Raw genomic sequence first — 25,491 nt, 5'->3', positions numbered from 1 at the left:
ACTAAAGGGTTGGTGGGGTAGAAGGTGGCTGGAAAGATAAAAACAGAGGGAACAGATGGTAGGAATGTCATTGGACTGTATCAGAGTGTGTAGTGGAGCCAGGGGCGATGCAAAGCTGTTAAAGGGACACAATGGTCAAACACATTTTGACCTTTTGAACAAGATTTAATCACAGAGATGCTTTCTAAATGCACAGACTGCAGGTATCAGCTATACAAGAGTTCTGCCTCCTTTTAGTCACAGCCACCTTGGAAATTGTGTGTGTGCTAAGGAAGTTAAGAGATTTAAAGTTCAATATCCAAAAATCCTGTAATGTGATCTCGGTAAACTGCAGAGATAGCACTTCTGCCAGGCTGGGATGCTTTATACCGAGAGGGAGAGTGAGGCGAACGATTCAGCTTTCCCCCCGCTCTGTCTGGATAGTGTTGGATTTCAGTCTTAAAGGAACAGATGCCTTTTTTTATTAACCTTATCTCTATGTGCAGGGTGGCATTGCACCGTTGTTTTGTCAATACTTTGCACCCAAGCCCCAGATCCTACATAACCTGGGCTAAGCTGAGGCAAGTAAAAATACATATCGCAGATTTCAGTGTCTCACAGTTTCACCTTGTAAGGCAGCTACTTCTGAAGTCTGAAGGATAACGTGTGTCTTTTCTGAGCATGTGTTCACACCTTTAAGGTGTAAGATTTGAGGATGGACGAGGTGTTTGTGTATCAGCAAGTGTAACTCATACAGGGAAGCGTCAAAGGAAGTGTCCTGTCTCTGTAGTTTATTTCATTCCGAGTAAATCTACAGTTTATTCTTTGGGACAGATGGGATGTCCTGATGGGATACCTTTCAATGTGGGACTTGGTTAGAAAGTCGAAGATGCTTCTTTTAGTAGAGCAGCTTTAAATCTTTGAATACAAACAATATACAGTAACACTAGTTTTTGCAAATACATTTGAAAAAAGCAAAAAGTTTGATTTATAATATGGCTTAATTGTCCTTTAAATGTGGCTATATTTTTACAAACTATAAAACTGAGCAGTAGCTTTTCAGCATGTTCCTCAAAGGCATTACTCCTTGTGTTGTAATTGGCTATAACAGTCTGCAGCAAGAATCATAGAGATGGCTCTCTTTGTGTCTAATTAAATTTTGCATTGCAGTGTTTTTTTTGTCTCTCACTTGAAACTTTTTCTTGTTGAGCTTCAGGCTTTTTCTTACCACTGTCTTTAGTTTCCATGCTAATGTACTATATTGTTCTTTGTTAGGCTGCACTGAAAGTGAATCAAGCTGCCTCAAAAACCTTTTCAATTTTGTTTATCTTCAGTCGACAGTGTATTTTGAAGGTTTTATAAATAATACTTCATCTTTTTTTGTATCAAACAGTTTATTATCTCTTGTTAACCCAAGTACTTTTGACGTTCTCTCTTTTTATGACCCTGTTTTGGAACCAGAATGACTTTAATAATTAAAGTAATGTATATCCACATGTAGCAGGAACTTGACACGAAGCTACAAAAATGATGTATGTGCTTTTCCACTCCAATGAAATTAATGTGCCAGGCGCTTTGATTACATTGCAGAGGAATGTCATTACAGCATCTGCATACCATTACAATCCATCCTGTGAGAGGACAGAGGTAAACTCTGCTCATCTATCCGCCTGTCAAAAAGAGGCACAGGAAATTTGCAGCCCTTTGGTGAAAAACGGCCACATCACAAGCCCTTTTCCAAGATGTGTCAACGGCCTTTGTTGCTTAGAGAATTTTCTCCGCCCTTGGCTAGATTGCAGAGAGGCTCGGGTCATCCACTTGTCAATACAGCTGAGTGAGCAGCGTTAAAGAAGAGTTGTTTCAAAATGAGATATCCAGAGAGTGTAGGAAAGACATTCCAAGTTTCAGTCAGGGTAGCAGGTTATTTTTTTCTGTACTTTCTAAAGGTGAGGAGGTGTTCAGAGTCCATAGTTAAAGAACATTTCTGGAAAAAGTTTGCATCACATGTTTTATTCAATTCAGGTCCATGACTGATGATAGAGCTGTACCATTAAGCTGACAGTATCAATATCAGCCTCAGATTCGGCCTAAATTGCAGTATCTGATACTGGCAGGTGCAATGATCAACTCATTGATCACAAACTATAAATAGCTCCCCTTCCTGCCAAGAAAGAAAAAAACCTCAACACATTTCAGGTGAATACTTTTTGACAAAAACAAACATCAGCAGTGCAGTGCTGGTGGACGCTGTTCAAGGCTAGAGAACTGTCAGTAATAAGTGTATGAATTAATGAATAAATGAATGTATTGAACATCTTTTGTCACGCTGTCAGACCTCAGTGGTCGTGTTAATGATTTGCCTTTTCCCTTGATTTGAAGGACAGTGTTTGACAAGAGTAACAGGATCACATTTGACCTCTTAAGCTTTCCTCACTTCAATCATCAGCAGCCAGTTGGCCATAAACAGCTGGTCACATGCCCTACCCATAATTCCCATGGTATTGTTTCAGATATTCTCGTTGCAATCCTCCACACAGGGTCAGGAACAGGACACAGATCCGGGCCACCAAAAGCTTGCCTTTAATATTTTATATTAATGGGGATAACTCTCAAAGTGGCAGTAACTGTTCCCGAGCTTAAATTACCGGGGCATTTTATTTTATACAGTCTCACATCCCTCAAGCTCACAGCAAATTTCACTGTTAAAGTGATGGAGAGACTCGATGTGTGATTTGTGAAATTTGTAGACTCTTGGCCGGCCTTGCCGAACACGAGGGACAAAAGCAATTTTCGGAGTTTGTCTCTCCGACATCAAGCTGTTATGTCAGGACAAACAAAATGGAGGCAAGGACAACTGTGTGCAAAACCCCATCCATCCCGCACTGGCCCGGCCACATGGCAAATCTAGATTAACAGGGGATAAGCAGAGTGAACGAGTAGGAGGGGGGATGGGCAAATGAGATTGAGATACACAGACACGGAGTGGGAGAAATAACAAGGATAAATTATAGAAGTCGTACAAAACAGCATGACACGTAGTTGCTTCTGATGAAGCCACGGGGTTTGGTTTGAATGTAACTTCTATCAGTATTATTACCACCCTCCTCCTCTTCAGCTGGTCAGTTTAAGCCCCAACCCTTGTCACTCATCTTGATGAGCTGTCTACTTTCAAATGGCAGCCAGCCCGAGGCTGAGGTAACCGGCTTCTGCGCTGTCTCCACAGGGGTTTGAAGAGGCAGACGCTGTATGGAGCCAATCTGCTATAACAATAACAAGATGTCAATGTCCCTGCTAACGGCTACCTGTGTTTTTCCTGCCCTGTTCTGCTGCATGCCTCTCTGTGTTGTACCGCAATATTGGTAAAACAACTAAAAGTCATCGGATCATATAAAGTAGCACCAAAGCCAGGGTCTGTGTCAGTGTGGGTAAATGAAACATTAAGTTCAACTCCAGCTGCGCACAGGAACAAAAGAATAAACATATAAAATATAATAACAATGAATAAAAAGAAAAGTTCAAATAGAGTTCTCTGCAGGCTCTCAGACGTATTTCAATCGGTGCAACGTTTTGACCTACATTCTGTCTGTAATAAAGGCTTAAAGTTTGAAGAGTAATCAGATGACTAGAAGCTTATAAACAATGTCTGAACTGCAAGCCATCATCCAACTGTTGGGCTGAATCATTGCTCCATGTCTGGACTACATGTGCTGGTTATGAACAACAACAAACCTAGAGACATAACAACAGAAGTATACGATGAGAGAGTTTGACATCATCCTTTTTGCTTCTTATGGAAAATGCTATTCTTATCTTGACATGTAGATGTTTTGTTACTGAAAATCTTTTATAATGCACCCACAGCAAATACATAACTAGCATCCTGACAGAAAAATCTCTCTCTCTTTCCAGAGACTGTCAACCCCCCTTCAAGCTTCCTCTTGCCGCAACCTTATTTAGAAAGATCACTTGACATTTTAACTTGTGAGTGAGCACTTTCAGAAAAGCACTGCATCCGTTGCTCATGGGTAGTCAGTACACTCCAAAAAACAGTTCAACCAAACAGATGTTGTTACTTACACTCACATGAAATAGTTAAAGGTGACATATCACGCTTTTTTCATCAATACATATTGGTGTAAGAGGTCTCCAAAACATGTCTTTAAAGTTTATGCTCAAAAAAACACTTTGAAATCAGATTTTGGCATGCCTGAAAATCCCTCTTCTTCAGCCCTCCTCAGAACACTCTGTTTTCCCTCTGACCACGCCCCCTCAGGAAGTGAATGTGCCCTCGGCTGTCCAGCACGTTGATCTAATGTTTACATGTTGGCTGAATATACACGGCTGCTCACAGACCCGCGTTACTTCAACCCTCTGAATCTGATCCAGAATCTGATCCTGACGGAGAGGCGCCTGTAGCGGGACCTTTCTGAAGGATTGGTCACAGATTCTGTGTTACTTGTTGTTTTATTTGTCAGTATGTAGACGTGTGTCTTGGTACACAGCTACAGCTACGACATGTAGCTATGTGGCTATGCTAATTAGCGCTAGCACTTATCCATGATAAATAAAAATCATCCACTAGATCTTCAAATCTGCAGATGTGGGGAGTAAAACCGACCTCTGCCAGAAAGGCAGCGGGACCTTTCTGAAGGATTGGTCACAGATTTAGTGTTTCTTGTTGTTTTATTTGTCAGTATGTAGACGTGTGTCTTGGTACACAGCTAAAGCTACAGCTACAGCTACGACCTTTTTATTTACAGTCTATGGCTACGACATGTAGCTATGTGGCTATGCTAACTAGGGCTAGCACTTTTCCATGACAAATAAAAATCATCCACTAGATCTTCAAATCTGCAGACGTGGGGAGTAAAACCGACCTTTGTGTTTATTAAGACAGCCCACAACTAGCATGCCTCCCTCCTAAGCTCCTTGTTAGCACACATTTGTGCAGGTAATGAAAAACAGAGGGGGGATTCAGTATTATTTTATACAGTCTATGGGCTGAACAAGCTCCGAGCTCTGACACCGTGACAGACCGGATATTGTTGTGACGTAACAAAAACACGGAAGTCTGAAACGGCTCGTTTCACACACATTTACAGAAAGGTGGAGAAATCAGAACAGGGGCAGAATGGATTTTTTTCATTCTCGGGGGGTCTGTAGACATGCAAGGGACACATATTTCAGGTAGAGAACCATTAAAAATTCAATTTTGCATGATATGTCACCTTTACGTTTTATACAGAATGATTTTATAATCCTAGAAAGATATTATCATGGTTTTTATAACTTATTTTATAACTAACTACCTCAAAATTTGGCATGTTCAATACCTTTTTTGTCATCTGAAAAAACAGCTGCATCCTATACATCATTGAGACTAACATACAAGTATTAAATGCAGAGAGAGATCTTCTCTTGCGTCACAGTCTTTTATCTGGATGATGTAGTCAAAACCTCTTCAGTACACAAAGCATGCTGGATACATAGCAGGGCTAACTTGTCTGGTGGTGCCACTATTTATCTCTTCCTCCCTCATAAGGTCATGATCATGCATTTCAAGACAACAGGGAATGCTAAATCCACCTTGCAGAGTGCTGGATTGATTAAGATTTGTACCGATAGTGGTACCTGCTGCTGTGTACTTAGGCCTACCTCACAACTATCAATGCCACCAGAGGCTGTACTCAACCACCATACTGGTAGCTGGCAGGGTGGCGATAACAGATTCTTTTAGAAAGCGTTATACGTTTGCGTCTTCTCGCAAGAACACTGTTTAAACTTTTTTTGTATCATCTACTGATGCAACTTAGTTGATGGTAATCCACCAGGCATGTGCATTTTTTACTGTCTTTCTCCAGCAGTTTGTCACAGGATCAGCTGGATATTCGGGGGACAATTTATCGTTACCATCTAATGAATAGTTATTCAAAGATTATTCACTTTTTCTTTTTCTGCACCACCTTCATTTGAATTCTTCCTCACGCCGAGTCACATGAGTTTGCTAACTGTCTGTGGCGCAAATCTTAAAAACAAGTGTAAACACACTCACACATAAGAAAACAAGTGCACCCTTCTTAATTATATCTCTTCCGCCGAAACTTGTCTGACATTCTCCAAACAGTACTGTGATGGTTTTCATTTCTTTATCTGTCTATTGTCTCACTGTTGGTTTCTTTTTGACGCCTGTTTCCCCTTTTTTTGTCACTGAAATAAGAATAAAAACTGTAATTGGCGGTGGTGAAATTTGAACCATGTTCAGCATTTCTCTGCCAGTTTTGTGTTTTTTCCAGTCTTCGTTTTTGGGTAAATGTGAAACTGTATGTTGTTTTTTGTTTTACACTTTCTATCCAAACAGGGTCTAAAATATAAACCCATCCTTGCCGACAGAGCATTGTATTGTACTGTATATTCCACTCACTTGTCATGCTGGTATGTTGCAATTTGCGCTTTTATGTTTCTGGTTGAAGTGTACTTGGAGGTTGATGGTGTGGAGGAGTGAGAGATGTCAGATCTGAAGTGGGAGAAGGAGATGAGAAGGAGGAGGAGGAGGAGGGGGGTATGGCTGGAGGAAGGAGGAGAGGCTGGGAGATAAAGCCAGAAAGAGAGGTAGACAGAGGGAGGTGTGGGCGGTCAGCCAGTTAGCTGTGACACAGGCAGATGAACCACAGGTTGTACAGCTGGGTGCTTCTCCGTCCCCAGAGTCTCAGGGCAGCAGAGACAGGCCTGCCAGCAGCCTCGGGGGAAATCACTCTCTTCAAACAAATGAAGTGTGAACACTGACTGCCATATGCAAATAAGCCCCATTTAATATCTTTCCTACCTGTAGTGCAATTCTAAATGTCAACTCTTCCAGAGGGTAGGTATATGAAGAATGTCACAGATCCACAGGTGTTTTCTCTCGTTTAGGCCCACCGCGTCGCTCATTTACTCATTTAAGAGGGGGTATTGCTTTACTTGACCACCATGAGAAACTGACTTTTTGTCTCTTAGAAACAACCCTTTTTTTCCTCCTTATGTTTAAATAAAAAAAAAGCAGAGTAAGCTCAGAGTATAGTTTTGAAATCAGATGTTTTTAGTGTTTCCAGCACCTCCACAAATCATGTAAACTCTGCCTTCATCTGTAACAAGATAAAACATGGTTAACATGACCCACTGAAATACACACTTGACATTTGTGACACCACAAACTGAACCTGCAACCTACATCACATGAAGGACACACACATCCTCCAGTAATAGGATCCACAGAGGTTTCTTAAGAACATGCAGACAATATTATTTATCAAATATAAGCAGGTACTGTCATGAATGATCTGGGTATTTCTGCCATCTCAATCATTCGATCAATCTTTATTTATATAGCGCCAAATCACAACAAACGCTATCTCAAGATGCTTTCACAAACAGAGCAGGTCTAGACTGTAGTCTATGTTAACAAACGCTATCTCAAGACGCTTTCACAAACAGAGCAGGTCTAGACTGTAGTCTATGTTAAATCATTAACAAAGGCCCAACATCAAGACAGGATAAGGTCCAGTCCCATCTTCCAGACAGGACTCAGTCTGATCTCATCTTAATTCACCATGAGCAGAGCACTTTGCAGCATTTAGCAAGTTACAGCGGCAACTTCCTTTAACAGGCAGAAACCTGGAGCAGAACCAGACTCATGTTAGACAGACATCTGCCCCGGGATAGAGGAGATTAAGAGAGAGAGAGAGATGACATCTATGCATACTATTAAATTGATATGGAAACATAATGATCATTATTGAATCAAGGTGATATCGCATCAAATTGTGACCAAAATAATTCAAATCTAATTGAGTTGTGAGGTTCTTGAGAACACAGAGTGCTGATCCAAGTCTTGATAATGATATCAATATGATAAAAAAAGTAGCAACCCCCATCCTTAGTGGCACCATATTTTTGGCTGTTGTACAGATGTGTGATGTCTCTGCTGCTTTCTTAACCGTTTTTTGTTTGTGCTGCTGTCAGTATATCTCTTTATCTTTCAACTGCCTGATGCTGTAGTGGTAGCAATGAGACAGATTGATTCAATTATGAGGGGTGCATTTGCTTAGAGATAAGTTACACTGTCTACTTTTTAATACATGTTGGCATTTAACTGCTAAACCTCAAATATAAGAAAATCCCACTTTATTCAGATGCATTTTGTTGAGAATAATAAAAATGTCTCATTGGAGTCAATACAGTAAATGAGGGCAATGCTGAAATGAGTAACTGAGAGTGAGCTGTCAGCCTCAATCATATACAGTTCTGTATTGATTTATTTTACGAGTGATCTATCTGTCATTTAATATATGCTGCAGTAGTTCATGTTTTATTCTGACCTTAAGTTTGTCAGTATCTTTTTAATTTGCACGGAAAATAATGTTTCCCAAATTCTTAAAGTGAGAGAGAGAGACAAGTGGAGGAATAATCATTTGCAGCCCCATCATTTTACACGAGCTGTTTTTGATGAAGCCACTTTTAAAGGCAGTCGTGTCTTCTTATTTTGTTTAATTGAAAATTTAGTGTTTTGTTGTTGCTTTCAAGCTGCATTACATAAACACTAAAAGTTGTATTAAACAGCAGCCTGGTTGCCATAGAAAATCTCCACGGTCAGCTGAGGACTTGTTAAAAGTACGTAATGGCTCATGTGGGTGTTCTTTAATCTGATAAGAGTCTCATTAGCAACAGCAGTTATTAATGCAAATGTACAAACTCTGTAGAGTCATAATGAAAGTACAAAATGACAATATGTGGAGATGGCACAGATCTTTTTGGTGCAGTGATACAGACTGCAGCAACCAGAAAAAAACTAAGTGATCTGAATTATTTTGTAGTGAAAATCAATTATTAACCAATGAGATCTTGCGATATAAATACCCTGGAGCATTACTGTTTAGACTTTTGATTTTCCTCGAATAAAGTAATCATATTTTAGCAAGAAAACATACAGTATGCAGCTCTCGTGTGCAAAACCAGGAATTGGGTAATCTTCTATTTTCAGCAGGCAGCCGGGGACCAGTGTTCTTTATTGACTGTGGACCTGTTGCATAATGCATCCTCTTCATAACAGCACAGTGCTGAAGTTGGTAGAAAGAGAGTCTGAATTTTCAATACAAGAACAAGAGGGATGAGCTATGCAGATTTCACTGTAGAGAAATCAAATATTTATGCATCTTTCTTTCGTATTCATGGTTTGTGGAGAGCAGCTACTCAGAATAGTAGTCCGGAAAACAACATCTCTACAGGCGGCATCACTATACATGCACTAAACACAAGTGATTTTAAAACCTACTTACACAGAGGGTCATGGTGAGTTGGTCTTTGGTATCTGTATGTCTAGAGTTTATTTTATTTTTAGTCACTAAACTATATTTAAAATACAGCTTTTGGGTTTGATGTGAAGGACGAGTATGAACTATTGAACTGTGTCATGAGACAATTGAAGGGGTGTATCGTGTTGCTTGATGTAAGAACTTTCCTCTGTTGTGATGAGGGATTTTCCAAAGCATCTAATTTCTGAGTCATTTGATCAGAAATTCAAATTCCCACAACTAAACTAGTCTGAAGGTAAGAAAGCACAGAAAAAAAACCATGAAAAATTGAGCATGGCTTAACACAAGATCACAGAGTCTGCAGTTTGTGTCAGATTGATATGTTGAGCATGGCTAACGTTAGTAGAGTGTAAGCCTTTAGTCCTCATTGTAGGTTAATGTACACATACCTGTGCTGGTCATGCATTGCTCCGGAAGGGTTTAACCAGTTAAGAGTTGAAAGCTTAGAGACAACTTAATCTCCATTTTCTGGATGAAAGTACTGCCAAACCTCACCGCACCACAAGATGCCATCTGTCATCTGGCTGTCTTACTGAATGGCACAACCATGCATAAGCAAATTATTTTTTTTTCTAAATGACTCCATTCATCCTGATTTTAAAGCAGCATAAACAGAAAAATATAGAACCATATTGTCGAACATACTGTTAACAGCAACTCTCAGCATTAATGCCTGACACTTGAATGGCTCTGTTTGGTGACTTGGGGAAAAAGCCGAAGCCACTCCTCACTGTGGGCGATGAATGGCCTGAACCGTCTAGAGAGGCTGCTCTATGACTTGGTGCTGGGCGCGGCGGTTCCACCTAGACAGCTGGATAATGGGTGCTAGATGGGCCCTTAAATTTAAAGTATTTCCTGTTGCACAGGGGCCTCCCTGGCTCAGGTTTTGCATACTGCCTTGAGTTAATGTGCTGCCTTTTCTTTCCTTTAAAGCCGAAATGTTCCCGAGCTGGCCAAGTAATGTTTGGTGTGGAGAACAGAGCAGCTGCATATATTTCTCCTTGTGTACAAAGAATTTAATTCTGTTACACAGTAGAGAACACGTTGTTGGTGGGAAAATTACACTCCTAAATCTTAAATGTATTCTGAATTTATTAAACATTTGGGAGTGTTGAACAAGAAGAAAAAAAGAAACACTACGTTCATGGCTATGTCAACAGTGGGTACTACAATATTGTGGCTATCCTGACAGCTCTATGTACAGTTCCACCTTAAAAAAACAAGATCAAGTAAGACAACAACATTTAAAGGAGAGTTTGGGAGAACTGTAGCATAACTCAGAGATATCTGAAAGATTGAATCGTAAGGGGAGATTTGTAAAAGAAACCCAACGACCCAACATTGAGAGAATAATTTTAAAGACCTGATAACTAAAAACAAGAAAACACAAAAAAAGAACAACCATAGTCTTGAATCACAACCTGTAGTTATACAGATGTGATGGTAACCAGTTGAAAGGTCCATCAGTGCGCAATCAACAGTGACAAACAACCACTTAACGTAATGGCACATTAATGTCGAACTTATCAATGCATCATTAGTTACCATTCAAACAGGCAACACTACATCATGTCGAGTATGTTACTGCAGTTTGATTGAAATCTATAGACCAGGATGTCATGCCTTCAATGACATGATCTGAACACTGTCATTTGAGGTGGTAGTTTTGTGATGTGTTAAGTGGTTTGCAGAATCAAATGTCTTTGCTAAAATCACCAGGATTGCATTCCCTCGCCCAATCAGAAAGAGCTCTGTGTCAAATTGTCAATGCTGTGAAATGCTGCTTTATTTAAACTCTGATCTCTTCTTCTTTTCTCTTTTCTCTTTCTCCACAGGATGGGATCCCTCAGAGTTTGAGGATAAAGGGTGAGTTTCCATTTTCCATTCCTTGCTCTTTCCTCCCTCCTTTTGAGATGCATCCAGCTTTGTGCATCACACAGGTTAAGTGTGGGAGTGTTGTCTGATGGAGGCCACAGCATGGCTACAGCACATCTGCTGTGGGATCTTTGGACTGCCCATCCTGTAGAGGATTTATTTGTTGAATGTTTTAATAGAAAACAGCAGATGCAGAGAGCAGCTTTTTGAAAAATATTCCCACTTGAGAACCCATTAGGAGCACAGCACTTCATCACCTACGCTTTCAACCAGTTTGTTTGGCTCACCATGAAGATCTCACCAGATAATCACCAACCTTATTCAGGTGCAAACATAGGCTGGAGTGATCTCCGCTAGCTTTCACAGCCAGATGCTTTTAAACTGTGTACAGAAGCATGAAGAAAGTTTTACACTGTGTACTTCAACAGCAGCTGGACAACATGGAGAGTCATGTTGTTTCAAACCACAGTGATGGATTGTTTTGTAAATCATGTGAGTCATGGTCAGCCTTGAGCAGACAATGGAAGATATTGTTGTGGATCAAGTCACCTTACATCTCAAAATCAATATCCACAGTATGAGAAAATCTTAAATTATGCATTGTCCAAGTCTTGTACTGTACGTGTACCGGTCCACAGGGAAGGGAAACAAGTCCAACAGAGAATGGGGAAGAGATCAAACCTGTGAAGTTGTTTTTATATTAAGCTTCATGTCTGCCTCCTCGTACTTCAGCCCGTTCTGTAGCAGTTCATATCAGCTGCAGTGCAGTTGCAAGAAATATGTTTCAATTATTAGTATTAGAGCTTTTGTGCAGCATACTGTGCGTCAGTGTGAAGTTGAAATATAGATTTCAGGGAAAGTTTAATACTTAGGAGCATCTTTGTACAAGCCCCTCAGCATCACTTTGGTTCTGCTGTGATTTCATATCTTTCTTGGAGTCCTGGTTTATGAAGTTTTGTGGAAATGAACAAAATGCCTGAAGTTACTCATGAGCTTTTCAATGCATGAAAAGTGAAAGAATTTTACCCCCCCCCCCCCCATTACAAACTACCTTCAGTACCAAATAGATGAGTTCAAGTCTCAGCTCTAATAAAAACATTTCGTACTGTGAAGTTTCAGGAATCACAGAAAATCTCACTCGACATTTTCTTTATTCGATTAAGTCAAGACAGAAAACTACATGTTCAGCACTGACATGACATCAGTCAGCATTTAGGTTTGGTAGCTGGCGATATCTGTGCTATTGTCACAAACATTGTCTCAAAACTTCCTTTTAGGTAATACACAACCATTTAAATAACTACTAACTTATGTTACAAGACTCCTATAAACAAAGATATATGAAACTCATGACTATAAAACAAGTTTCTCTCTGTAATTGAGAAGAAAATAATCTGGGTTCCTGAAGTAAAGCTGTTAGAGCCATAGAGTTATTTGAGTGTATGTGCCTTTAATTGCCATGCTGCAAGTAATTGCTGCCAATGTGTGCTTTCATCTCAGCAGGACAAGGAGCAACATTATTTTCTAACCATAGCTTTGTTTGGTTTTATGGAAATATAAGTTGATAGTGACGAGAGAAGTGATTTTGTTTGTCTATAGAAATTCTGAGTTTGTTTAATTTTATACGGCATTCGTTTAATTTTTTTGTAAACCTATTTTACAACGCATGAGTCAGAAAAAGGTCAAGTCCTGCAGAAGTGGCAAATGAAGGTTTTTTCTAAAAGTTGCCACTACAAAAGCGATGCAAATTATTAAATCCAGACTAGCTCAGAAGAGCCATATACGCCTAATAACTTACATTTACCTGCTGTAAAATATACACACAATACTAAGCTGAAACCCAACAAATGTAGTTCTAAATTGATTATTTGAATTATTAAAGGTGGCATATTATGCAAAATTGACTTTTTAATGGTTCTCTACCTGAAATATGTGTCCCTGGCATGTCTACAAACCCCCCGAGAATGAAAAAAATCCATTCTGCCCCTGTTCTGATTTATCCACCTTTCTGTAAATGTGTGTGAAACAAGCCGTTTCAGACTTCCGTGTTTTTGTTACGTCACAACACCATCCGGTCTGTAACTGAAGTCAGAGCTCGGAGCTTGATCAGTCCATAGACTGTATAAAATACAACTCCACCCCTCCTCCGTTTTTCCTTACCTGCACACATGTGTGCTAACAAGGAGCTTAGGAGGGAGGCATGCTAGTTGTATGCTGTCTTAATAAACACAAAGGTCGGTTTTACTCCCCACGTCTGCAGATTTGAAGATCTAGTGGATGATTTTTATTTTTCATGGAAAAGTGCTAGCGCTAGTTAGCATAGCCACATAGCTACATGTTAGTAGCTGTAGCTGTAGCTGTGTACCAAGACACACGTCCACATACTGATATATAAAACAACAAGAAACACTAAATCTGTGACCAATCCTTCAGAAAGGTCCTACTGCAGGCGCCTCTCCGTCAGGATCAGATTCTGGATCAGATTCAGAGGGTTGAAGTAACGCTATCTGTGAGCAGCCGTGTATATTCAGCCAACATGTAAACATTAGATCAACGTGCTGGACAGCCGAGACCATATCCACTTCCTGAGGGGGCGTGGTCAGAGAGAAAACAGACCGTTCTGAGGAGGGCTGAAGAAGAGGGCTTTCCAGGCATGCCAAAATCTGATTTCAAAGTGTTTTTTTGAGCATAAACTTTAAAGACATGTTTTGGGGACCTCTTAGACCAATATACTTTGATGAAAAAAGAGTGATATGTCACCTTTAATTTGATCACACGCTGTGAGAGTGTCAATGTCAACATGCTGCACAGGGGGAAGATATCCCTGTACCATTTATCAGTGTTTCACACATGAAGCCCTATAGAGCTGTCAAAACATCTCATGTTTTACATTTTGTAATAATGCATGTTATACTAATGATATCCCTTGAGTGACAGAAAAAGGCGTTAGTTTTCATTGATTTCTCAATTTTTATTTCCATCTTTAAAGCCAGCACATGCAGCTGAGTCCTTCCCGTCCCTCCTGTCACTCTGTGTGGGGTACATTTCTCCAGCCTTTATCCTGATCGCCTTGTGGGGGACTTTAATACAATCGATGCCGTGCTTGCATGCTGTGGATTTACTCGCCCATGTTACATTCTAGCTGGCTGTTATCCCTTCATCTCCCGCCAGTACAGGAGTCACCTTCCTTATTGTCTTTCTCAGACAGAAGTTGAAGTTTGGCTGTTTCCGCTTATTCATTTAAAATCAACACAGAAGTGTTTCCCCACTGCTCTCGTTGAACAATCTTGACAGCCTGATAGCCTTTAGGTATACTACTGTGTTTCTTCTGTGCTGCTTTGTCGGTCAGTAAATGTGGCATGTGAAATTTAAGTGAATGTAAAAAAATCAGGTGCTTTACTACACTGTTGTGAACGCATGCTGCTATTCACATGAATTTCAAAACGGGAAAAAAACTCAAATATTCTGACCAATATGGTAATTCTTAACATTTTTCCCAACAAACATTTTTGTTGATACCTTTATCTGCCTGACAGCTGCACACTAAACCAGTGAAAAGCTAGATACAGCTAACATAAACTCTGCCCCTCATACACACAAAGACACACACACTTTTGTAAGAGCCTAAAATTCACCAACGACAGGTACATTTGAATTTAAATGAGGTGAGTAGGGTCAGCACGTGTGGGGCATCATGAATAAATGCGCATTAGCCAGTCTAATGAACTTGAGTATGATATTTATTTAGGCTTAGTAATAAGACAAGATAATCCTTTACTATTCCCCCAACAGGGGATTTTGAATTGACACAGCAGAAAAGGTAAAATTGCAGTTCATGAAAAAACTGCTGAGCATGCATCATTACATATTCAACTACTCGATTAGTTGACAGAATAGTTGATAAAATAATTGATTAATAAAACAACTAACAATTGCTAAACTACCTTTTGATCTCCCATTTGTTTTTGATGACATTGAAATTAAGTTGACTGAAAACTATGAAGGGCATTTGGACTGTTGTCACTTTAGAAACACTGCACTACTTTAAAATGAATTATAAGAAGATAACCATTAGTAGCAGGTGTAGTCTGCACCATTATCACCAGCCAGCTTCATATCCTGGTGTGGCACAAGCTGGTGTGGATGCATAAATGCACCACGGTCCTCTTGCTGTTTGACAGATGCATCTCATCTGTCTAGCTGTCACCTGTTTAATGCCTCCTGTGTCTCCTCTAAACAAGAGTCAATGTCAGGCGAAAGGTGCTCCTGCTGCCCAACATGTCTGCCACTAAGTGTTTGAAAGGGCCGCTAAATGGACGTCTCCCCATTTTTCTTCACCAGGGAAGGTCGAAGCAGTAATTGTAGAGGGTGCATTACCATAAAGGGCGGCCCCAGCTGTCTGCTGTGATTCACTTTAATGCGCCATGTTCTGTAAGCCGAGAGGGCCGATCTCGCTTTGGCTAGTTTTCAGCAAACTCATTTTCAGCCCTGATAACGAGAAGGCAAGCTGACTGTAGTGAAAACCATAAATAATTCAAGGATCAACCTGGTACATTGGGGGCTCCTTATTATTGGGCAACTGAGGTCAATTCAGCATTAAACTTTAGTCTTACAAGCTGCGAAACTATTGACATTTGGAATGGTCATCTAGAAGCCAAATGAGAGAAAACAAGGAGAAACTGAACAAAGAGCAACAACCCTGTTAATTAAAAAGATGATGCAGAATAATTCCTGGATCTGGATCTGATACTTGGGCTCTTCCGCCCTGTAGTTTAAAACTTCTGCAGTATACTTTATACACATTCAAGGCCACTACCAGAGTATTCACACTTTGCACACATACTTTACATAAGCACATAGAAATCGAAACCAGTTGATGTTCTGTTTTATTTAAGAGTGTTGAAATTCTCCAAGGCCTTGTTTGGTATTTACACAAACTTTAAATGTGTTTTATTGTCAGACACATTATTATCTATACCCTGTGATAGACTAAAGACCTGCCCAGGAAACACCTCACACAATCCTTCACCTATAGTGAGCTTCAGCCCTGAACAGGATGAGCAGTTAAGATAATGGATGTATGTATGGATATTACAGTCCTACAGTCGGTGTGGATGAGGAAACGAAATGAAATAATAATCATAGATCCAGGGAATGCAGCAACCAATAAACACTGACTGAATGCCAGCGTGAGCGAGACAAAGTCTGAAAAATGCCAGCCGTTTATCAGGAAGCTGTGTAATTGGTATCCCAGATAGAACATGTTCCACACTTACAGAGCTTGTTATGAGGACTGCAAGAAGACCTTAGGCTGCCACTGAAATGTGATTTTACGGTATAAATAGCCTGTTTTAGCCATACGAAACACCTAATGCCACTTTTCTTACCTTCCTCATTACTTGTAAAACATGTCAGCGACGGGTGTTATGACAGATGTCTTGTGCCTGGTATGGAGTGTAAATGGGAGACTCTAACTCTGCTGGTGTTTACAATGTATGTAAAATCTAGTTGTTAAAAATAACTGATACTTTTTCACAAACAAAGCTTTTTTGGCTTATGGGGGTTCCACCTCTGGATAGTTTTTAAGTTCAGTTTTTTTCTGGCATTTTTAACTCTGTTAGATAGGACAGCTGAAGAGTGACAGGACATGTGGGGAGAAGAGAGTGCTGAATGGTAAAAAAGTGGCCTAGAGTTGAACCAGAAACTTCTGCTTTGAGGACTCGAGCCTGTGTACATGGGTTGCATGTAGGAGTGGGCAGTATGGGAAAAATACAAGTTCTTTATTTTGTATGGCAGGAGCATGATCTTTATCATACCACCATTCTTTTTCATCTTTTTTAATGACTATTTTGAATGTTACTGACCAGTACAACTAACTCATTTCCTCTATTAAAAATAGGTAGTCCCTTAACCCTCCTGTTATGTTCGTTTCTCTGGAGCAGCAAAAATGTTCCTGGGTCAATTTGACGCGGGGCATATTCAATTTTCCAAAAGTGTCAGAACCCCAAAAAAACCCAATACACATTTTTTTAAATCTAGTTTTTAACTCCATTATTAACCATTTAAATCAAGATTTAGTCCATTGGTGTTCTTTAATTCTCACAGATCATGATTCAATGAGGATAACTCACTCGTTTTTTATTCAAATTTATGTTAAAACTTTTTTAATGTACATTGGAAAGCCCTAAATATAAATACAATAGTTTTTATAACAGATTTTTGTTTATTTTATTTAAATTTTGAATTTATTTATTTGTATGAAGTGATGTTGATAAAATTAACACAACACCTCTTCTGTCACATGCTGCCCAGATTTGTATGCTGCATTAAGCTGGTTTTGTTGGCATATTGCCTGAAATACACTTTTAAAAGGGTCAATTTGACCCGCAACATAACAAAAGGGTTAAGGAAGAAGAACTGTTCACTTCAGCCAAAGTACATTTTTGAACAGATGTTGATCTGTGTGTGTGATTTGACCAACTCACGCTTAATACAAATTACATTAGACAAGAATGTTGGACATGGATTAAACGCTCAGTCATAGTCACAGTTGGTACACTCAGTCGCAGACATTTTTGCTTAATTCAAAAACCAACACTAGTTTGAAAAGGTAAACAACACTCAGGTTAAGTGCACTCAATCCAGCATACCAGTCTTGCTTCACTTTCTTTCTGTGGCAGCACTCAGATTCAAGTGTCTGGTACTTCCTGCATGAATTAAACTTTCTTGTATGACTTAAAGAAATGTCATCAACATGGTAATCCAAAGACTTTACTTAAAAGCGATGAAGAAATCATCACTTTGTCAAGCCTATGCTCAAACTTCTGCAGAACCATACAGTGCAGTACCCATGCAAGCTAAATCTGGTGGAGTAGTTCAATCACTTCTCTCTACAGTCACCATTTTATTCTGCATGATTTATGTCATGACAGAAGTAAGTCTTTAATCACAATCTTAACTAAATTTGAAACTATTTAAACTACAATTGGTTTCATTTTTTGAGATAAACACAAGGTACCTGTGCTGAGAGAAAGGATGAGCGCTCAGTGAAGAAACCCACCCCATTATACCCTCTACTGATAAGTTTAATAGCCTACCACATGGCTCCTCATGTCCCCATAAGCCTGAGATAGATATCACAAATTGGCAGCGAGAGGCAGCACATCACTGGGGTTATCAAGTGGGCTCCTCCCTTCACTGATGTTTCATTTAGTAAGGCCCACGACACCTCGGAGAGGCTGAACAGTTAGCTCTGGCGTCCCAGAGCAACCCCCCTCCATGCCAGCTCCCACTGTCCCTCATATCCACCAGCAGAACACTTCAATTTAATCTAATGAAGGACAAGTAATAGTTAGCAGGTGTGTGATTATATTTTAAAAAAGAGTGAGACTCTGTTATTGTGTTTAACATCTTTCTGGTTCTGTTTGCTTGAGTTGGTTCTGGTTCTGTTTTCTTGAGTTTGGTTCTTGTTCTGTTTGCTTGAGTTTGGTTCTGGTTCTGGTTCTGTTTGCTTGAGATGGTTCTGGTTCTGTTTGCTTGAGTTGTTTCTGGTTCTGTTTTCTTGAGTTTGATTCTGGTTCTGTTTTCTTGAGTTTGGTTCTGGTTCTGTTTGCTTGAGTCTGATTCAGGTGCTGTTTGCTTGAGTTTGGTTCTGGTTCTGTTTGCTTGAGTCTGTTGCAGGTGCTGTTTGCTTGAGTCTGTTTCAGGTGCTGTTTGCTTGAGTTTGGTTCTGGTTCTGTTTGCTTGAGTTTGGTTCTGGTTCTGTTTGCTTGAGTTTGGTTCTGGTTCTGTTTGCTTGAGTTTGGTTCTGGTTCTGTTTGCTTGATTTTGGTTCTGGTTCTGTTTGCTTGAATTAGGTTCTGGTTCTGTTTGCTTGAGTTGGTTTTGGTTCTGTTTGCTTGAGTTTGGTTCTGGTTCTGTTTGCTTGAGTTTGGTTCTGGTGCTGTTCTGTGAATATGTTTGCAGTTTTTTGTTAAATTGGGCACTAAAAAAAAAAGATTAAAATACTAAACAAAAGTAAGAATGGTTTTGTAACAGAATAAATGCACAAAATTAGGCAATTATAAGGCTTCTCATAAAAACACTGTACGTAAGAGGGTTTTCAACACAAACCATTAGTTTTTGCAAAGTTAAGGTAAAATATACGGCTACAAAAGATCCTAAATTAAGAGCCGTTTGGTAGTCGAAAGAGCCGGCTCTTCTTTGGGATCTGAGTCAAAAGAGCCGGCTCTCCAAAAAGAGCCGAACTTCCCATCACTACTAAAAAGGTCACGTACACTTTACCTGTAGACGCTCTCTGTAATCGTATCAGCAGTAATGTTGATCAAGTTTGTCAGGTAACACCTAAACAGCGAATACTGCCAAAGTGGTATTACTTAATCAATCCAATAGAGAAACTGTAGCAGGTATGATAAAAAAAAAGAAAAAAAAACATCAACAAAATCTCAATTTTCCTCCATTACCATGTTATTCTTTATTATGAACTCTATTAGAAATATAATTTACATTTCTTGGCAAAGACAACAAAAATAAATTCTAACTCTGAATGAAAGTACAGTTATTTTCCATGAGTTTCCCTCCCATCCCTTGCTGCTAAATTTGCATATACTACAACAATTTTTTTGTAGCATCTTTTGTTTGAGAGCTTATAGTTTATCAAACAAATTCTGAAGTTCTCCTTCAGTCAAGATCTGTCAACTTGTGTAAGTTGTTTGAATCCAGTCTAAACACTACACTGACATTGTTGCCATCCTGTCAGCTGTTTGCTTTCAATAATAAAGAGCCAGACACATGTGAGTTTTTTCTGGCATTAAATGTGCTGTCATCTACTTGTTTAGATATATGTGTAGTTAAGCCTAAATTACACATTTGATTGGCAATCAATCTATCCCACAATATCAAAATGAAGTGCGTGATAGCAGAATGGTTATTGAACTTCCTGAAAAATATTTGTGTTTTTTAATCTCACTTCATTTTGCTGATATTCTGAATGTAACTTTAATCCCTGGCTAGATCGAACTGATATTGAGATTCAAGAAATTCATAATTTTAATCAAATTTCTTATAACTAGAGGCTGCGTGTTGACATGCATAGGTTCACTGAGTAAGCAGTTGAAGTGATCTCTTCATGCATGTAATAACGACACTGAAGAAAGATTTCCCAACAGATGGAGTGCAATATCAGTCTTAAATAACAACCCAACATCCCTGGGTATTCCCATCAGTATAGTTCAGCCTTTGAGGTTTGATCTCTGCACTAAAGCAAACATCTTGTTTAGCCGCCTGGCACCAGTGTTTATGTTCTCTAATCTACGTCGTCTCCCATTTTTTCATGCACTGACATAGTATGTTAATTCGTATGCATGGCAGCTGTCTCGCCCCCACCAGACCGGAGCCCACAGCAGAAGTACATTTGAATAATTCAGCGGCTGCAAACATGGAGCTCTAAATTGTATATTAATTCTAAAATTACACACCACCCCCTGGGCCCGGGTTACACTTTTAATAACTCGTCACAGCTGTATGAGGAGCGCTGAATGCCGCGGTGCTCTGCACTTTCCTCACACAGAATTATTAGAAGACTCCCCGTCGTTCCTCCTAACCCTTCACAGTTTTGCTAAAATTTAATTTACACTACCTTTCATACAGTAAGTCTTAATCAACTTACTGTAGTTTCATGGAGTGCAGAGTCTTTTTTCCATGCACGAAGGGGGTAATTTTAAAAAAGAGGCTGTGGGACCTCACTGCACCATCTGCTTATGAGCTCTACTGACAGGCTTAGATGAGTGGCAGAGTTAAAAAAAAAATAAAAGCCTATTGGATTTTCTTTTCAGATTCCCACAGGACATTCTGGCTAGCTTTACAGGCTACTTATGCTCCTTGACCCACTAAGCCGTAAGAGGACAGTTGTGTCTGGCCTAAATACTGTACGGAACAGCTCAAGCCGCCTCCTATGGGGAGACAGACGGCTACCTCTCACAGTGATACGGCACTTTAAAGAGCATTAGCCTTTGTGTGCACTGCACGTATCCATGCTTTCTTTTAACTTGCTTCTCACATCAGTTTTTTGTCCATATTTTCAATCAGCTCACAAGTTATATGATCTCAATATGATTATTTCAGGTACAGTGTGCAGAAATAGGAATATCAAGCATGTTGTAGCAGTCAGACTCTAGATTGAAATGCTCCGCTGCTCACCCCTCCCATCGCAGAAGTGACAGTGACCTTTGGTGACAAGAAGCTGCTGTGATGCATAAAGATGATCCTCAGTTTGTCAATTTTTTACCATCAAAAATGTCTATCAATACAAATTATTTTTTGCACAACAACCACTCTCCATTTTGTCCTCCAACTGGTTCCTTTTTTTGCAGTCACTCACTCAATACAAAAACGCTCATGGCCTTTAGTTTCTGCTCTGTGCTATGGCAAAAACATGGTGGTGCAAGATGATGGCTTCAGAGAAAGGGGATCCACTCGCTCATTTTAAGTTAACAAAAACACACATTTGAATATACGTATGAATTCTCTATTCCATTTCTACTAAGTTTGTCTACTTAATTCTTATGCAGACCTGTTAGCATGCTCTCTAAATCAGCTCCACTTTTAGATTGCACGTTAAAGCCCACAGTCGTTTCCATCATACCAGCTTGTTAACTGTCTGCACACCTGATGTCTCAGGTGTCTCAAGTCTGTCTCTAATTAGAATATAAGCCAGTAAGACTCTGCCACTTGTGAACCATAGTTGAACAACTGAGATGTTTCCTGCCTGAGCACAGACTTCTAATGAGCTGCTATCTGTGAGAAATTACTGTTCAAATAGTATTTCTCTAAATGGCACTAAATGCTCCAGCTCTGCTGCTCTCACCCCTGGATACACATTTGACTAACAAGTTAGCAGTTTGACTCCCATTGCGGCGTGGATTAGAGTCAGAAATGTTTTCCTGCAACAGAAGGGTGCATGTGTTTGAGTAGTTTGGAACTGCTCCACAGAAAACTAACGAAAGACTGGGTTGAAAATAAAATGAGCTTCAATCTCCTGTCTTGATATCCTGTTAAGATGTAGAAAATCCACTGTTAGCTGGAGAAGAAAGCTGGGGTACAAACTCTCAGGGGGAACACACTTTACAAATACTACTTTTTAGACTTCTGTTGTTCAGATCTCAAATATTTAATCCAAAGATTGAAATCAGAGTTCTGCTTCCTGGCCAAGAAGAAAAAAAATGTATGGCAATAAATATTGACTGTCCTTCACCATTAGAATAAAATATATCTTAGTAACCTGTTATAGCATGCCATTTATTTTGAGGTATTTGAACAGCTTAATGAACTTGCAAAGAACATTAAACCTCTTATTTCAAAGTAATAACACACAGGAGTAAAACACAAGAGTGATAGGTGTCATGGTGATCATCAGTACTGCCAAAGGAAGCATAACGTGCAGCACACTTAGCAAGATCAACAATATTACCATCAACACTCATCTTCAGCGTGTAAATGACTCCCAGGATGTTGATACCAGTAATTTTTTGGCAAACCATTTCTGAATATGTAGAATTAAATGGAGTGAGACGAATGTAATTGAGATACATCAATAATTCTCAGTGATCTGCATGAACCTGAGGTACTTACAGCAGATAATGATGAAGGCTCTGCAATGGCTGTGCTTTTTTTTCCCCCACATGAAGGTCGACACAGTAATCATAGGAAGGAACATTATCTTGCAGGACGGTTCCTGCTCTCTGCCTAGATTAACTTTAATGCGCCTTTTATTGAAGCGGAAGGACTGCATCAGTGTCTAAACATGAAGTTACTCCATAAGAAAGATTCTCTGCTTTTATTTCAAACTACTGTACATTGCATTCAAAGTGAAAGTGACTTCTAAAGCTTTGTGTCTTCAAATGCAAGAATAAATTCTTAAAGATGTCTTTATCCAGCTTCTTTCAGGAGCCTGACATTAATCGCCTTAGCAGCGACAACAGTCTTAATGTCTGAGCAGCATTTTGGGTAAATAAAACCGAGCAACGCACTCAGATTCCAGATCATCTTCCAAAGCTTATTTTTTTGTCTTGTTCTGTTAGCGTCAGTGTTTGCATGTAGAGAGATGTTAAAAAAGTCGATTTGAGTGGCAGTACACACGTTTTGTTGTATAGTGTTCTTCTCAGCAGGGTGTCAAGCTTATCGCTTCTGGTAGTTTGTGTGAAAAAAACAGCAGCAATTTCTGTTTTCTTGTGTTCATCCTTGAGCTGAAATCTGAGATGGTCTTTTATGTGTTTCATCATGGCAAGAGAAAAAAAAAATCTCCTCTGCTGTTTGTTTTCTGTCAGACAGGAGCTGTTTGCTTTAAGCTTTTCACTATTCAGCTCAGGCCTTATGTTTCTGTGACACTGTACTTTTTTTTTTTCTTTTGAAAAAGCCCCCTATTGAGTTTAATTGGTATAACCCTCAGAAGGCTAAATAACAAAAGCCTCTCTCCCTTTCTTTAGCTTTTCAACCTGAGGCAGAGACAAAGAATCATAGGTTACATTACAATATAAAAGTATGCATTACTTTTAAAACGATGCATTTGATTGCTTGGTACAAAAATGTAATTTCAAATCAACCTTGATGTCATGTTTTAAGTTGTAAGAGTCTCAGTCCTTGTGCAGTGTCATGCAGAGATGCTAATCAAGTCTTTATTAGTCTCCTTCTATACATCTCCCATTGTAAAAGTATTCCCTACTCTACTGCTGTATCACCTTGAACACACAGCTCTTACCTGTATTACTATTGAAATTCTTCTATGTCACAATTCCTTAGAGTGTTTAGATGAACTTTCTTTAGAAGCTATTTATTGTGCAAACAAAATGCAGTATTTTGATGTACTGAAGCAACAAACAGCACTCTGTTTCTCTGCAATGTTCTCAGAAGTCCCCTCCACCCGTCCAGTAATCCTCAGTTATGAAGCTACATCTTTGATGTCAGCGAACCTTCAACTATTTAAGTCGTGACAGCAAGTTATTAGACGGATATGAAAACTCAGCAGCATCACTTGCTACCTATTTTAGCCCAATTCAATTATGATTTAAAGCCTCACCAAAACATTCTTCCTATGTAACATCCTTTAAAGTCTCCTGACTTTGAGCTGGATTACTTTTTGTGTTCTAATACGTGATCTCTAGAAATAGTCATACAGTAGCACTGATTTACACACTCCTCCTAATACCACCATCATGAAAGAAGCAAAAACAAAATATCAAATATGCAAAGAAAAACGAGTCTGCACTCTGCTGTTTGCCCACCGAGCACACAGCTCAGTGTGTAATGTGAAGGAGAGATGGGAGAAGCACGGGGTGCTTATAATTAGTGTGCAATCCCTGACAAATGGGGTTGTTGGTGGAAACGCTCTCAGTGCTGCATTCTGATGCAGACAGAAAGAGAGAGAGAAGCCGAGCCCACGTTCAGTCATTAGTCGGAGGGAATGAAATGGGACGGAAAGTTGCCAAGTGGCTGCCAGGTGCTCTCATATCCACACTCCAGCACGTGCACCCAGCCTGAGATCAGCAGGCATGCACACAGTGAGAGGGTGGAAGTAACACATTTCTTTTAGTCTCATTACAGAAATTCAATTTATTTTTGTAGCTTTTGGAAAGTGACTCACGTTTTCACAGTACATTACAGAGTAAGTTACATAACCTCAGTGTAGGCATTGCCAAAACTTAATAAATACTGTGGAATCTGCTGAGACATGTTAAAGTGTTGAGCCCAATATTTTTATAACAGAGTATTTTTACACCAGGGAGAAGACAGTCAAAAATCATAGAAACTGCACACAACTCTCCTTGACAAGAAAAGTAGTAAATAAATAACTTTTTCTGAGTAGAATTAAATAAATGCAAATGTAAAATTTCCTATTTGACTTGCCTAAGGATCGAGTAAAGAGATTACAGTTTATCCTTCAAAGACACAAGTCCTCATTCCTTCTAGAAACAGTTCATTATCTGTGCTGTGGCTGACTGAATCAAACCCAGAGCTCATTAAAAAGGTTATTATTTTATTTAATTCAATAAAAAATAGCTTTAAACAATTATATAAGCAACTGAAGTTTTAAATATTTAATTCAATCTAGGTTTAATAATAAGATGAAATTAGCATCTATAATCTTATCTAGTTGGCTGAGGAAGCAGAAACACTGCAGTGATTACAGGAAGCCTAATAATCCACACTACCTGTTCACACAATTTGTAAAAGGATGAGCTGCACCAGAGAAATGGTGATTAAATTGATTCCACTCTGTGAAATAGTAGTTTGTATT

The 25,491-nt window shown here is 39.4% G+C and overlaps 1 protein-coding gene across 4 annotated transcripts in view; it reads left to right on the top strand.

Annotated features, from left to right (window-relative positions):
* fstl5 (follistatin-like 5) overlaps positions 1-25,491 on the top strand; it is a 222,882-nt gene that overhangs the window by 37,492 nt on the left and 159,899 nt on the right. For all 4 annotated transcript variants that reach the window (XM_034689156.1, XM_034689155.1, XM_034689157.1 and 1 more), the window contains exon 3: positions 11,162-11,192. In XM_034689156.1, the coding sequence (XP_034545047.1) occupies positions 11,162-11,192 (31 nt within the window). The remainder of the gene's footprint in view (positions 1-11,161; positions 11,193-25,491) is intronic.

This window comes from Notolabrus celidotus, chromosome 8 (genome assembly GCF_009762535.1).
Source record: "Notolabrus celidotus isolate fNotCel1 chromosome 8, fNotCel1.pri, whole genome shotgun sequence".
Lineage (NCBI taxonomy): Eukaryota > Metazoa > Chordata > Actinopteri > Labriformes > Labridae > Notolabrus > Notolabrus celidotus.
The sequence above is the reverse complement of the archived record's forward strand: the minus strand, read 5'-3'. Positions and strand labels throughout refer to the sequence as shown.